Source organism: Saccopteryx leptura, chromosome 5 (assembly GCF_036850995.1).
Source record: "Saccopteryx leptura isolate mSacLep1 chromosome 5, mSacLep1_pri_phased_curated, whole genome shotgun sequence".
Taxonomy (NCBI): domain Eukaryota; kingdom Metazoa; phylum Chordata; class Mammalia; order Chiroptera; family Emballonuridae; genus Saccopteryx; species Saccopteryx leptura.
This window is the reverse complement of record NC_089507.1, coordinates 82,620,560-82,635,971: the sequence shown is the minus strand read 5'-3', so window position 1 is coordinate 82,635,971 and position 15,412 is coordinate 82,620,560. Positions and strand designations below refer to the sequence as shown.

The 15,412-nt window shown below is 42.5% G+C and overlaps 2 protein-coding genes across 5 annotated transcripts in view; both read left to right on the top strand.

Moving 5' to 3' along the window:
* Positions 1–1,207: 1,207 nt before the first annotated feature.
* On the top strand, positions 1,208–3,487 carry H2AZ1 (H2A.Z variant histone 1). Its single transcript, XM_066387382.1, has 5 exons — positions 1,208–1,362; positions 1,812–1,889; positions 2,159–2,272; positions 2,641–2,770; positions 3,052–3,487. Exons 1-5 carry the CDS (start codon positions 1,360–1,362, stop codon positions 3,111–3,113), a joined length of 387 nt encoding a protein of 128 aa, XP_066243479.1. The 5' UTR covers positions 1,208–1,359; the 3' UTR covers positions 3,114–3,487.
* A 1,511-nt stretch (positions 3,488–4,998) lies between these two features.
* DNAJB14 (DnaJ heat shock protein family (Hsp40) member B14) overlaps positions 4,999–15,412 on the top strand; it is a 56,573-nt gene continuing 46,159 nt past the window's right edge. For 2 of the 4 annotated variants that reach the window (XM_066387379.1, XM_066387377.1), the window contains exon 1: positions 5,002–5,272. In XM_066387379.1, coding sequence (XP_066243476.1) covers positions 5,140–5,272 — 133 coding nt within the window. In that variant the 5' untranslated portion in view covers positions 5,002–5,139. Of the gene's footprint in view, positions 5,273–15,412 lie in introns of all 4 variants that reach the window. The other 2 variants (XM_066387380.1, XM_066387381.1) reach the window with 2 other exon arrangements.

Genomic DNA, 15,412 nt, shown 5'->3' with positions numbered 1-15,412 from the left:
TCAAATTGAAACCAAATCTAAAGTACTTAAGAGTATATATTTCAAAATTTCTTCACGCCAGAAATATTAAGTGCATTAAACACTACAAATATGAAATATTTAGATCACTGTCTCCAAGCAGCTGGAGATGTACACAGGTGTTATTACTCTTAGTTGGAAGACTAAGTAACTGCCATTATGACAGTACTGAGTGTACAGTATTTTTTTTTAAGCCCACCATTTGCAATTGATTAAATGGACCATCCATAACTGCCTGTGAATCATGTTAGGAGTTACCCAATGACATTTATATTAACATCTGTCATGGAGCAAAATGTTTAGTATAAAAAAATTGACATATAATAGCTTTAAGGTATCATTAAATCAACTGTAGATACCAGTCTATAGGTGTAACCCACTATCTGTCGACTCCGGGAAAATATAGTTTATGATTTGACTTAAAAAAAATAATAGCGCCCTCACCCCAAGCCCTTCGTGTGTACACCAAAAGGTCTTTGTGTCCAACGCGATGACTTTGCTACAACATTTGTTCCCGTGTAATTGTCCCGTAGGCAGTTTCAAAAGTGGAGAGAAAAGGTGGGAGACACCACTGAAAAGGAAGTGGGGGGCACAGGGTCGTGACCCGTCCGTGGCTGGGGACTCGCGTAGGGTGAGGTAACACGAAATCTCTACCGACACTGTGGTTCGCGGAGGCATCGGGATTCCTCTTACCAAATGCATTCGGGCCACCTGTCAAACCCATGGATGGATAACAGGGTGGGGAGGAACCCCGGAAGAAGGCTGCATGCCAGAAGGTGTCTGCAAGCGACGCGCTGGGGTGTGCGTGGGGAACACTAAGGAGGATCTTGAAGACCCGGAGGCGACTTCAAGTGGTCACCGGAACCCGCTAGGAAACCAGAGGGAGCTGCGTGCTCCTCCCATAGGCCTTTCAGCTCCTCCTCCCAGGCACATGACCACAAACGCAGGGTGTCTCGTTCCCGCAGCGTAGCTCGCTCTGTTTCTTTCCTCCCGCCGTGCTGCCCTTCTTCTCCCCGGTTCCCATCCCTCCCTCCTCCCCCCTCTCCCTCTTCACGCCCCAATAGCGGTTCGAGCTGCGAAGGGCCCGCCCCTCCGCCCTTTTCTACGTTTTCTCATTGGCTGAAACCTCAAGGACGCGTCCCGAGGGCGGGTGGCAGCCATTGGTGGGATGAGCAATCCGAGTTCCCGGATGAGGGAACATTCTGCAGTATAAAGGGAGCGGGGAAGGCGGGAGACAGCGCAGTTTGAATCGCGGTGCGACGGAGTAGGCAGTGAGGTGTCGCTGGGTGTCTCACTAGTCCTTTCTCTTCCTTGCTTGTTTGAGCTTCAGCAGATTTCGAAATGGTAAACTTCCCAGAGGCGCTTGACGGTGCAGCGGGTTTTTTTCCGGCGGAGAAAAACCCGTTACACATGGAAATGGGGGTGAAGTGGCGACGGTTGGGAACGCGCGGAGACAGGATTTGGAAGAGCGGGGTGGGGGGTGGGGGAGAGGTGATTTGTCGGTGGCGAGCGGAGCCGCCTCCGATCTCGCGGCGGGCGGTGACGGTTGCGTGGCGCGCGCAGCGCCACTGGGGGCCAGCGGGCGGCGAACGGGCGGACGGAGGCGCGCGGCCGCGGCTGGCGCGCAGCGGGGGGCGCGCAGGCGGGGTCGCCCTTGCGGTGGGCCAGAGACCCCGGCGGGGCACGGGGGCGCGCTCGCGCCCGGGCCGCGCCGCGGTGGGGGAGGGGCGCGCCGCCCTGGTAATCCTATCTTCTCCGTTCCTCCTTCGCTCGCGGGCGTGTGCGCGCCGTAGGCTGGCGGCAAGGCTGGGAAAGACTCCGGAAAGGCCAAGACAAAGGCGGTTTCCCGCTCGCAGAGAGCCGGTTTGCAGGTCAGTGGCGGTTCGGCGCAGTCAGGGGATCGTGACATTTTTTTTTCATCCTCCTTTCTTGTTTATCATCGCTCTAAACGGGTGTTCTGTCTTTGCGTGGGTGATGAGGTGTCGCGACTTGTTTTGCCGATATACATATCGGGGAGGGGGGCGATCACGTGTGTCGGTACGGGGGCGCGTTGCTGCACCGGCGTCCTTGCTTTGGCGCGGGTGTAATTTTATCACCTTTGACTCTTATCTTTTTGCATTTGTTTGTGCTTAAAATTAAGTTTCCGGTGGGCCGTATTCATCGACACCTGAAATCTAGGACGACCAGTCATGGACGTGTGGGCGCGACTGCTGCTGTGTACAGCGCAGCCATTCTGGAGTACCTCACCGCAGAGGTAAACGGGTGTACGCCTGAAATCTGGGAAAGGTTGGGGGGCGGGGGGGGGGCGCTTAGGTGGCGAGAGGGAAGGAGGAAAGTGATGCAAGAAAACTCCCAGGCCCTAAACGCGGCGAGATGCCTCTGGAAACGCTAGAGGGAGCTGGTGATCATTAAGGGATCCTACTGAGTTTAAGCCGCTCTTGAGAATAAAATTGCGTGGTCCCTTTATAATTTAATGCTGTCGTGATGTTCAGGGGGTGAAGGAAGGAGAGAAACAACTGTTAAATTTACGTTCATGAAGGTTTGGTTCTGCTCTGGATCGTGGCCTAAACTCTTTAGGACCTAAAGAGTTTGGCAAGAGATTGATTAGCCTTTGCCTTCTAGGTACTTGAATTGGCAGGAAATGCATCAAAAGACTTAAAAGTAAAGCGTATTACCCCTCGTCATTTGCAACTTGCTATTCGTGGAGATGAAGAATTGGACTCTCTCATCAAGGCTACAATTGCTGGTGGTGGTATGTAAACAGTAAAATTATACTTTAAATTCCTTTAGAGAAAATAATTTTGCTTCTCAAGCAAAAAAAATGGTAACTTTTCATCTAAAGAGGACACCTGAGTATGTTTTCACTGACATACACAATGATTCATCATGAAATACAACTTATGGAATCAAGTTTTACTTTGCGTACTTGGGGTTCACATTTAAAGTCATCAGTTTGAATAGTAAACTTCTGGTTTAAATATAGTGCATTTTTAAGTGTTTTAAAAATAGAATTAATCCCTGTTCCTCTCCTAGGTGTAATTCCACACATCCACAAATCTCTGATTGGGAAGAAAGGACAACAGAAGACTGTTTAAAGGATGCCGGGATTTCTTATTATCTCAGGACTCTAAATACTCTAACAGCTGTCCAGTGTTGGTGATTCCAGTGGACTGTATCTCTGTGAAAAACACAATTTTGCCTTTTTGTAATTCTATTTGAGCAAGTTGGAAGTTTAATTAGCTTTCCAACCAACCAAATTTCTGCATTTGAGTCTTAACCATATTTAAGTGTTACTGTGGCTTCAAAGAAGCTATTGATTCTGAAGTAGTGGGTTTTGATTGAGTTGACTGTTTTTAAAAAACTGTTTGGATTTTAATTGTGATGCAGAAGTTATAGTAACAAACATTTGGTTTTGTACAGACATCTCCACTTCGGTGGATAAGCTCAATAAAGGTCATATCCCAAACTAGTTGTGTTTAAATTTGCTTGATTGTAGTAGGAACATCTTTTTTTTTATTTTTATTTTTTATTAATTTTTAGAGAGGAGAGAGAATGAGAGAGAAAGAGAGAGAGAAGGGGGAGGGAGGAGCAGGAAGCATCAACTCCCATATGTGCCTTGACCAGGCAAGCCCAGGGTTTTGAACCAGTGACCTCAATGTTCCAGGTAAACACTTGATCCACTGTGCCACCACAGGTCAGGCAGAACATCTTTCTTTGGATCAGGTTCTCTCATCCTGCAATAACTTTGTTTCTTCAACAATTAAACTTTTTAGTTGTCTAGAAAGATCAATAATTAGCAGGCCCAACTGTAAAACTTTTTGTTATATAATTAGCTGTTAAAGATTTTAAAACTAGCAGAAACTGGAATGGGACAATTTTTAAAAGCTATTTGTCAATCTGAGTTTGTGTCTTGGCCAAACTTGTATGATACAGCACTACTGGTGTAGTATTGCTGTGGTGGACTTGGGGCAGGGAGAGAGGCAGGTCAGAAGTTCAGTATCGACCTCCACAGAAGGAACCTTCAGTGAAATGTAAGAATAGTGTTCTCTGTGCTACAGTTTCTGAATTAAATTGTGTAATACTGAGTAACATCTTTAGGGGAATACTACAATAGCTTGAGTGAGCGTATTTTAAATGGTTACAAATAAACTGATTGGATTGGATTATTTTGACTATTTATGGTAAATTATCTTCATTTTTAAAAGTTTGGATGACGTTTCCAAGCAATAAGTGACCCTTTTCCCCTCCCTGAGGAGACCAACATAAACAGCAGCAGTATGAAACGTGGGTTAGGGAGAAAAGCAGGTAGTGTACTGTGATGGTAATGCATACCCAGAAAGCTGATTACTGCTGTGCTTTGGTCAAAAATTAGGATTAGGGCCAGAACTGCAGTTTGCTTCTATCCTCATTGGTATCCTAAGAGGCAATTTCATGAAATCTGGGTCTATGAAAATGGTGTGCAGCTAAAATAAGGTAAACGACCTAGAGTTAGCCTCTTACTGCACTGCTGTGTTCGTCAGCACCTGTGCCGGAAGCGCTGCGTTAGGGACTGACAGTGCGGTCGTCACCTGACGGACCCTCCCAAGGCTGTGGGCCCTGGAGGCGGGCCGGCCATCCCAGGTGATTTTCCTGAAAACGGCATCCTCACCTCTGATCTGTCGCCCGGCCGCCTGGAAGGCGGGCTGCGGCCTGCTCCTGCCGCGCGGGGTTCAAGGGCTCCACGCGGCCAACGCGGAGGGCCAGTCCCAGCCTCAGCGGAACCCCCGGCGCCGCGGGGCTGGCGTCCCGCCCGCCCCCTCGGGCCGATCGGCTTTGAACCTGTAGGCGCCGTGCCGAGACCACCCAGAGGCTCGGCCGCCCGGGTCCCGCGGCCGGGAGGTGCGGCTCGCGCAGTAGCGGCCCACGGGGGGCGGGGAGGCCGCGGAGAGGAGGCGGAGCTGCGAGCCCGTCCGTCTGCCGGGGCGGCCGCCGCCGCGGTCTCTGCGCTGCGCCCCGCCCCGCCCCGCTCGCCTCCGCACGCCCCCACCAGGGCCGGCCTCGCCTCCTCGGCGGCGGCGGCGGCGGCTTCAGCCCCTCGTAGCGGCGCTCCCGGAGGAAAGGGAAGAGGGCACAAGCCAAGGCATGGAGGGGAACCGGGATGAGGCGGAGAAATGTGTGGAGATCGCCCGGGAGGCCCTGAATGCCGGCGACCGCGAGAAGGCCCAGCGCTTCCTGCAGAAGGCCGAGAAGCTCTACCCACTGCCCTCGGCCCGCGGTGAGGCCCCCGGGGCCCCGTCCCTCCGCGCCGGGCCCCCTGCCCTCGCAGCCCGCCCCGCCCCCACAGCCGCCCGTCAGGGAGCCGGCGGGACCGCGGGCAGCCCGACCCTCCGTGGGACGCCCGGGAGGAGCGGCCCGGCACACTCCCGCCCCTGCCCCGAACGGACCGGGCCAGGCAGGGGCTTGGCGGGGGCTCCGGAGACTCCCACTGCACCTGCCTCCCTGCGAGATGCCGGCTCTCACTGACGGGCGCAAGTTGCCGGTTCCCTGGTCCGTTTTCGGAAATGTCCGGCTGCCATTCTCCCAGGAGAATGTCCCTGGGAGATTTGTCTGGTCCCATCTTAGCCTTACCGAGTGGACTTGATATCCAGGTGCTTAGTTGTGCGGCCCTCTCTCTTCCCATCCTCACCCCCAAATAAGACCTAGACCCCTAATGAAGTGAAAGAAACTGGGAATTCTCGCTGCTAATGGTCTCAGGTTCCACCATCCCTAGGGTTAAAGCCCTGCTCCCCAAGCGAAGACTTTTGAATACCTGAGATGACATTGCTTTTCCCTGGGAGGGAGTTCCTTTAGAAAAGACAAACACAAATTTGGCAAGAATGATAGAGTCAGTAATGATTTGCTAAATTGTATTTGGTTTGATAACACCATAATTATCCACAAATTAGGCAGGTCTCTAAGGAACAGATTACTGGACTTCTTTTAGTTGAATTTACCCTTTTTGTGTCCTAGGCTTTAAAGTCATGCTCTCTAGGCTGTAAAGTAATAATAACAACATTTATTGAGCACTTACAAAGTGCCAGACCATGTGCTTAGTGTTTTATATGAATTACTTCATTTATTCCTCAGAACAATTCTATGTAGAGGTACAGAATTTATTTGAACAGATTTACCCTAATGGAAACAGGCTGTCTTTTGGATGGATGGATGGATGGATGGATGAAAGAGAGGAAATATCATAAATAAGGCTACACAGTAATTAGTAGCAAAGGCAGAAAAGCACTGTACTTGAGCTTTCCAGTTTCAAAAGGTCTTTAACCACTACTCTTATTTCCTTGCTAATAGTATACTGTTTCAGGTATTTCCAGGTTAAGAAGAAAATTATTGATAATAGGAATGTGGGGTTACCTGTTTTATTTTATTGTTTTCTTAATTTGTTTCTACATTGTTGAAGACCTTGTATTTTTTATTTTCCTCTATCCTTTCATGACATTGCTATAGAATAGTATACCAGAGCGGACAGGAAAGGGAAGTGGTAGAAAAAAGTTAATAATTTTTTAAATGTGGCAAAAACCACATAAAATTTACCAGTTTAACCATTTTTCAGTGTGCAGTTAGTGGTGTTAACCATTTTCACATTGTTCTACAACAGACCTCTAGAATTTTTCATATTACAGAACTGAAACTCTATACCAGTTAAACAGTCTTCCATTTTCCCCACCCACCTGGTCTGGCAACCACAAATCTTTTAAAATTTGTCCTCCTTGGCCCTAGCTGGTTGGCTCAGTGTATAGAGCATAGGCCCCGTGTGGAGACATCTGGGGTTCCATTCCTGGTCAGGGCACACATGAGAAGCGACTATCTGCTTCTCTTCCCCTCCCTCTCCTCCTCCTTTCTCGCTCTTCTCCCCATAGCCAGTGGCTCAACTGGTTCGATTGGTTCCATTGGTTCCAGCCTCTTGGCCCCGGGGGCGATGAGGACAGGGTTGATGGGTAGATCCCAGTGTGGGTGCATGTGGGAGTCTCTCTGTATCTCCCCTCCTCTCACTTAAAAAAAAAAAAAAGAATTGACCACTTTAGATACCTTATATCAATGGTTTTCAACTGCCTGTCCAGCAGAAATTTTGTGCTAGTCAGCCAAAATGTTAACGACCCTGATGTTGTATGAAGATCACAGACCCAATAATTATAGATCCTATAATCTTTATACAACATCAGGGTGGTTAACTTTTTCTCTGACTCATAGAAAATTTCTGGCAAACTTGCTGCTGAAAACCACTGCTTATATAATTGGAATCATGCAGTGATTTTTCAACCTTTTTACACTTGGGGACCAGTGAAAATAGAATTATTTCTAGACCGCTAAGGCAGAAATCATCCCGAGCATGAGTGAATTTGACTAAGGTCATTGAGTCTGTAATCTTCATACAACATCGGGGTGGTTAACTCTTAACAGGACTGGTGGGAAATTTCTGGCAGACTGGTCCGTGGATCAGAGGTTGAAAAGCCTGTACAGTATTTCCTCATTTCATATAGTCAATAGGTTCTGTGATTTTATACAAAACAAGGTATAATCAAACCAGATTTGCCTTAGGCTATTTAATAGAAACAGAAATAAAGTCCTTATGGCATCTGATCAACTTTGTAATACAATGAAATTGAAAAAAGCAATGTTATTCGAGGACTTATCTTTTTTTTTTTTTTTTTGTATTTTTCCGAAGTTAGAAGCAGAGAGGCAGTCTGACAGACTCCCACATGTGCCCGACCAGGATCCACCCGGCATGCCCACCAGGGAGCGATGCTCTGCCCATCTGGGCCTGGTGCGTTGCCCAATGCAATCGGAGCCATCCCCAGCGCCTGGGCCAACTTTGTTCCAGTGGAGCCTTGGCTGTGGGAGGGGAAGAGAGAGATAGAGAGGAAGGAGAGGGGGAAGGGTGGAGAAGCAGATGGGCACTTCTCCTGTGTGCCCTAACTGGGAATCGAACCTGGGACTTCCACACGCCAGGACGACGCTCTACCGCTGAACCAACCGGCCAGGGCCGAGGACCTATCTTTTTTAAGTGGCTTATTTCACTTAGCATGATGTCTTCAAAGCTCATCTGTGCTGTAGCATCTGGTAGGATTTTCCTTTTTTTTTCTTTCTTTTTTTTAAAATTTATTCATTTTAGAGAGGAGAGGGGGAGAAAGAGGGAGAGAAGGGAGGAGCAGGAAGCATCAACTTTCAATCTTCCATATGTGCCCTGACCAGTCAAGCCCAGGATTTTGAATTGGCCACCTCAGCATTCCATGTCATTGCTTTATCCATGCACCACCATGGGTCAGGCTCCTTTTTTTTAAAGCTGCACAATATTTCATTGCTTGTATATACCACGTTTTCATTATCTGTTCATCAGTTAGTAGATTTTTAGGTTGTTTTTATATTTTGGCTATTGTGAATAATGCTGGTATGAAAATGGGTGTGCAGATATCTCTTTGTAATCCTGCTTTCAATTCTTTTGGATATATACGCAGAAATGGGATTGTTGGATTATTTCGGTGGTACTATTCTTACTTTTTGGGGGAAACTGCTATATCCATAGTGGTTGCCCCATTTTACATTCCTGCCAACAGTGTGCCAAAGTTCCATTTTCTCTACATCTCCACTTGTTATTTTGTCTTTGCTTTTTTTTTATAGTAGCCATTCTGACAAGTGTGAGGTGGTATCTCATTGTGGTTTTGATTTTGCATTTCTCTAATGATTAGTGATGTTGAACATCATTTTATGTGCTTGTGGCCGTTTGTATATTATCTTTGAAGAAATGTCTGTTCAAGTCCTTTGCCCATTTTGTAATTTGGTTATTTTTTGTTTGTTTAGTTGTAGGAGTTCTTTGTATAATCTAGAATAACCCCTTATCAGATATATGATTTGCAGTTTTTTTCTCCCATTCTTTAGGTTGTGTTTCACTCTGTTGATTGTGTCCTTTGATGCACATAGTTTTTAAGTTTGATGTAGTCCCATTTGTCTGCTTTTGCTTTTATTGCCTGTGTTTTTGTTTTTTTCTCTTAAGAAATCAGTGTCCAGAGTTAAAATGTTTTGAATCTTCCTACTGTATGGATACATGATTTCATTTAGTCACTATCAAGTCCTAGAGGGACAGTTTGAACATGCAAATAACCACTTCAGATAGAACATTGGCTTTTGAAACCTAGCTCCTCCACCTATTAACTTGTAACCTGAATCTCGGGAAAGTTAGAGAATCTAGCCTTTAGCTTTTCCATTTGCAAAATGGGACAATAATGCCCTGACTTCTTAGAGCTGTGAGGATTTAAGTGACTTAATACATGGAAAGCATCCTCAGTGAGCGCTCAATTATTTTGATATCATTTTAAAACTTGTAGTCTAGCATTCATTTGTCATACAAGCTACTTGAATGAATATACTGAAGGGATACTATAAGATACTATTAAAGCACAACACAATTATTGCTCTTAAAGACATGAACATAGGAAAAAATAAGACATAAAATGGGCATGTCCGGGTTGCTCTGTGGATAAAGCGTTGACCGTGCACACCAGAATTCATGGGTTTGACCCTCCAATCAGGGCCTATGAGAAGCCTTCAGTAAGGACACAACTAAATGAAACAACTATGTAACACTACAAGTTGATGCTTCTCTCTCCCTAAAATCAATGGAAATTTTTTAAAAAATATATAAGTTGAAAGTAGTACAGTGTGTTATAAGACAGCAGGATATGATTATAGATAAAGTGATGGCGTTCTGTTGTGGTATAGTCTGTGAAAACTTTAGTTCATATGCAGACTTTGCCTCAGACAGCTTTGTAACCAGGGGCAAGTTACGTAGCTTCTCCAAGCCTTGCTTAGTTATCAAGGCTTGTATCAAATGATAATTATGACACAGGATTGACAGGATGTACAGTAGCTGAAATAAAATTATGTACAGATACTTAACAAAGTGTAATTTACATGGAATGTTTTCAGATGTTTATTGGAATAATTTAAGAATTCAAAGGAGGGAAAGGTCTAGAATATTTTTGTAAGCTCCTGGTAAAATGTGAAGTGTAGAAGGAAATTGAAGTTATTGGTTAAAATGAAATTTTACATTTTTATTTCTGAATTTTATCTATTATAGACTACCGTCATGGCCTTGTAACTTGAGTTTTGACTGAATGTTCCTGTGAATATGTTTTCATACCTAAGATAGGCAAAAGAAAACATTGCATTTTGATCTTCATTATTTTTATACAGTAAATGGGAAGATAAACTCCAACTAAATTCCTGAAGTTTTTCTTTAGGTTTTCTTCTTGCCAGGTGAGAAGTCTGATTGATAAAACACTTTTAAAAATTGGCAAGTTTTCCTTGAGGAAAAACTTGATTTTCAAATGGATCTAGGATATTGCTGCTTTCTATGTTTTTAGTTGAGAATATTATTTTACAATTTGTTTATTGCAATGAACTAAATGAAATGAATTTTACAGCTTTCAGATATTTTCTATACTAAGAATTTGATTTATGTTTGAAAGGATTGCTATACATGAGTAGCTGCTACGTAGGAAATATAAATATTCTGGATAAATAATGTCTTCAGGCAGAAAGTAAATTACATTTTGGTTTCTTAAACTATATTTATTGTTATGTATTGGACTTGCACAGAAGGATACTATCTCACTGTTTTAGTGCTTTGTATTGCTATTTTAATACTTTAGTATACTAATTGAGAGGCAGTTTGAAATATAAATCCTTTTTCATAGAAATGCATTTTTATTGTTTTTCGGAATTTCATAGTAATTTAAACCAAATGGAGGCCTACAACTTCAAAAAAAGCCATCCTGTGTCTGTTTTAATGAATGGATAACTTATGTATACCTGTAATTGGCAGCATCTATTTGCAGCATAACAATTAAAATAGTCTTATTTTTATTTTCCCGTTTATGTGAGAGATATATGTGTTTATTTTTCTTTTTTTGCTACATTATTTTAAAGTTGAAATCTAATAAAAAATTCAAAGTTCTGTACCCTATTATCTCACTTAAAAAGGTAAAATAAAACTTTTAACCTGTCATTACACACATGTATTATCCAACCTATTCCTTTTAAGACAGTTTTTTGTCTTTTCCTGACTTAGTTAAAATTTAGTGACAAATATAAATTATGCATTCAGAACAATTATTTTGATAGCGTCAAGTTAAGTGTTATAAAATTATTTTTAAATTTCAGCTTATCGCCAAATGATTTCGGACATTATAGTTGAAGAAAAAACACTGAATTTCATTTTGAACCTTAATTTAGTAGTTGTGCAACCTTACATAAATAACTATCTTGCTGATCCTCAATTTTCTCATCTGTAAAATAGGGATCTAGTTAGTAAACAAATATTTGCTGAATGTACACATTTTTGTGCTAGGCATAGTTCTGGAAACTAGGGGATCAGTAACAATAAGACAGTCATAGTTCTCTTGGAGCTTACATCCTGGAGAACCCAGATACGAAGTATCTGCTGGCTGTAATAATGGCTCAAATCAAGTGCTGTAAGGATGTCATATATAAATACTATGGGAAACGTATCTGGAGCGTGCCGTCGAGTTAACACTATCATAATTGTCTCTTCGGTAATTTTTTTTGGTTACCAAATTGAGCACAAATAATTGCCTTAAGTTATGATTAATCTCCATTTGGATTCAACTACTTTCTCATTCTCAGTTAACATGTTCTCTTTGCCTTGCAGCATTCATTCCTTGTATTGTCTGTGTATATAGCTGTCCCTCTCCTAGATTAAAAACTCTTGCCCTCAGGAACCATTTTAATTTTAACCTTCTTTTTATTTCCATGGTGTCTAAAAGTGTTTTGCATATAATTGTGGCATTTATAAGCCTGGATTTTCTAGAATAATACCTGTTTATATAATTTTATTATCTTCAACTAAGATGATTTGTCAAATATAATTAAATGAAAAATTTATAGCTGTAAGGCTTTTCATGCTAATATATTTTTTTAAATGTTTTCCATAATCTGACAAGTGTGCAAAAATATATACATATAATTGTCACTGTAGCAAATATTTGAAAAGAATATAAATGTTCATAAGTGGGAATTGATTAAATAAATTGCATTCATTCCTATACTGTGTGCCTATTAAAAAGGATGGTGCACCTCAGTCATTTTCCATCCACTGAACTAACCCCCACACTCTGCTCATTGGACATGACCCCAGCTGTCTTTGCGGAATTCTGAGTTGAGCCTCATCTTGCTCTCCTATTACAATAGCCCTGAATAAGGTCTTCAAAACAAAAAAAATGATCATGTGAACCTATATTTATTGCTATAAAATGATATACGCAATGTACTATGAATTTAAGGTAGGCTACAAATATATGTAGATTATTCTATTGATAGCTTTGTTTAAAAATATCTGAAAAGCTAGACTGCTAGCTAACTAGAGTTAAATATACAGTAATGTTGAATGATCTTTTTTTCTTGTGTGGGATTTATATGTGATTTTTATTTTATGGTTGTTGTGTTTTTTAAATGAGGTGAGCAACATTACTTTTGTAATCACACAAATAAAAGCTATTTCTAGTTTGTGAAGAGGAAGGAAAAATCTGTTTTCAAATTGTGTTCTTTTTTTTTTTTTAATTCAGTGAGAGGAGGGGAGGCAGAGACAGACTCCCACGTGTGTCCTGACCGGGATCCACGCAGCAAGCCCACTAGGGAACATGCTCTGCCCATCTGGGGCATTGCTTCATTGCTCAGCAACCAAGCTCTTCTTAGTGCCTGAGGTAGAGGCCATGGAGCCATCCTCAGTGCCCGGGTCAACTTGCTGCAATCAAGCCATGGCAGCAGGAGGGGAAGAAAGAGAGAGAGAGTGAGAGAGAGAAGTGTGAAGGGGAGGGGAGGAGAATCAGATGGGCACTTCTCCTGTGTGCCCTGACCGGGAATCAAACTCAGGACATCCACATGCTGGGCCAACACTCAAGTTGTGTTCTTATTTTAGATTTTGCTAATGATGGACATTATACGTAACAGGTAGGTGGCAGAAACTTTTAAATAAAAATAGACCTTGGTTCTTCACTTCTGGATTATCCACATAAACACGTTTAATATTGTATTTACTTCTCAGTGTTTCTTAATATGGAATAGACTTAACTCAAACTATGTTAAAATCCCAGGCAAAGCAGTATGTCTGGAAAGTGAATGCATGAAATAAGGCTGGATAGTTTCGAAACCAAAAACAAATGTAATCTGGTTCATAATTACTGTATCTGCCCAACTAATATTTGTAATACTGCACATCATTGTAAGTGAAATATCATGAGATATTTCATAAATCAGAAAAATCCAACGTGCTGTAAATTCTGACAACATTTGAACTGAATCATGTTACCTTCTCAGGCGTTGATTCCAGTGATTACTAATCAGAAAACCTTGCTGATTCCATTTTTAAGATGACAAAACTGGATATTGAGACCCAGAGGTAATGGAACTTGTACAAATTTTAATTCTTTGGAACCAGTGTTTGGTGTGAGCGCATATACACACACAGTCATTGTTAAGCAGAACCCTTATGTATGAAATTGTAGAAAATTTTCACTATCATAATAACCTGAAAATCTAAAGCAACTATGTGATACTGCTTTAGCACAGTATTCAGCATGTAGCTATTAACAGGAAAGATGTCCAGAAAAACACTGGGAGAACATGTTTGTGGTAAGAATGAAAGGGAATATACAATAACTTCCAACTAGCAGGCGTGGGATTTTGTAGCCACCTATAAATACTAAATTCATATAACCATTTTTGTATCTGGCTTAACAATTTTTTTTAAGTATAAATATTTAAGTTTTATTGAAATGTTATTGTATCTCAGGATCAATGTCCGGAATTCCTTTTTTACTTAATATTTATTGTTTCCTTCTCAAGATAAGAACTTTTAAAAAAAAATTTATTGTGTTGACATGGTTTCAAGTGTCCCACCCAATATAACACCCTCTACACACTGCATCGTGCCCCCTGCTCATGCGCAGTCTCTTTCCATCCCTATTTCCCCTGTTCTCCCTCCTCCCCATACGTCCATATCCCCCTTTCCTCTGGCTGCTGTGTCTCTCTGTTATGTATAGATGATTTTAGCTAATTCCTTCACTTTCTTCGATCCCATCCCCCTCCCCCCTTCCCTCTAACAGCTGTCCATCTGTTCCCTGTAACCCTTCCTGTTTATACTTTGTTACTCAGTTTATTGTGTTCATTAAATTCCACATATAAGTGAAATCATATGGTATTTGTCTTTTTCTGCCTGGTTTATTTCATTTAGCATAATAATCTCTAGGTCCATCCATGCCATCACAAAAGGTAAAATTTCATCCTTTTTTATGGCCGCGTAGTATTCCATTGTGTAAATATACCAAGCTTTCTTTATCCACTTGTTCACTGATGGACACTTGGGCTGTTTACAGATCTTGGCTATTGCAAACAATGCTGCAGTGAACATGAGGGTGCATATCCTCTTTGGAATTCGTGTTTTAGGATTCTTAGGATATATTACTATAAGTGGGATAGCTGGGTCATAAGGCAGGTCTATTTTTAATTTTTTGAGGAAATATCATACTGTTTTCCACAGTGGCTGCACCAGTCTGCATTCCCACCAGCAGTGCAGGAGGGTTCCCTTTTCTCCACACTCTCACCAGCACTTGTTGATTCTTTTTTTTTTTTTTTTTTTTTACAGGGACAGAGAGAGAGTCAGAGAGAGGGATAGATAGGGACAGACAGACAGGAATGGAGAGAGATGGGAAGCATCAATCATCAGTTTTTCGTTGCGACACCTTAGTTGTTCATTGATTCCTTTCTCATATGTGCCTTGACCATGGGCTTTCAGCAGACTGAGTAACCCCTTGCTCGAGCCAGTGACCTTGGGTTCAAGCTGGTGAGCTTTTTTTTGCTCAAGCCAGATGAGCCCGTGCTCAAGCTGGCGACCTCGGGGTCTCGAACCTGTGTCCTCCGCATCCCAGTTTGTTGCTCTATCCACTGTTCCACCGCCTGGGCAGGCTGTTGATTTTTGATTTGTTAATGAAAGCCACTCTGGCAGGTGTGAGGTGAAATTTCATTGCAGTTTTAATTTGCATTTCTCTGATGAATAGTGACATTTAGCATTTTTTCATGTCTCTTGGCCATCTGTACATCCTCTTTGGAGAAGTGTCTATTCAGGTCCTTTGCCCATTTTTAAATTGGATTGTTTACTTTCTTGGTGTTGAGTCTTAGGAGATTTTTTATAAATTATGGTTATTAATTCCTTATATGTATTGACAAATGTGTTCTCTCATTGAGTGGGTTGTCTTTTTATTTTGTTAATAGTGTCTTTTTCTGTGCAAAAGCTTTTTAGTTTGATATAGTCCCATTTGTTTATTTTGTCCTTTATTCCCCTTGCTCAAGG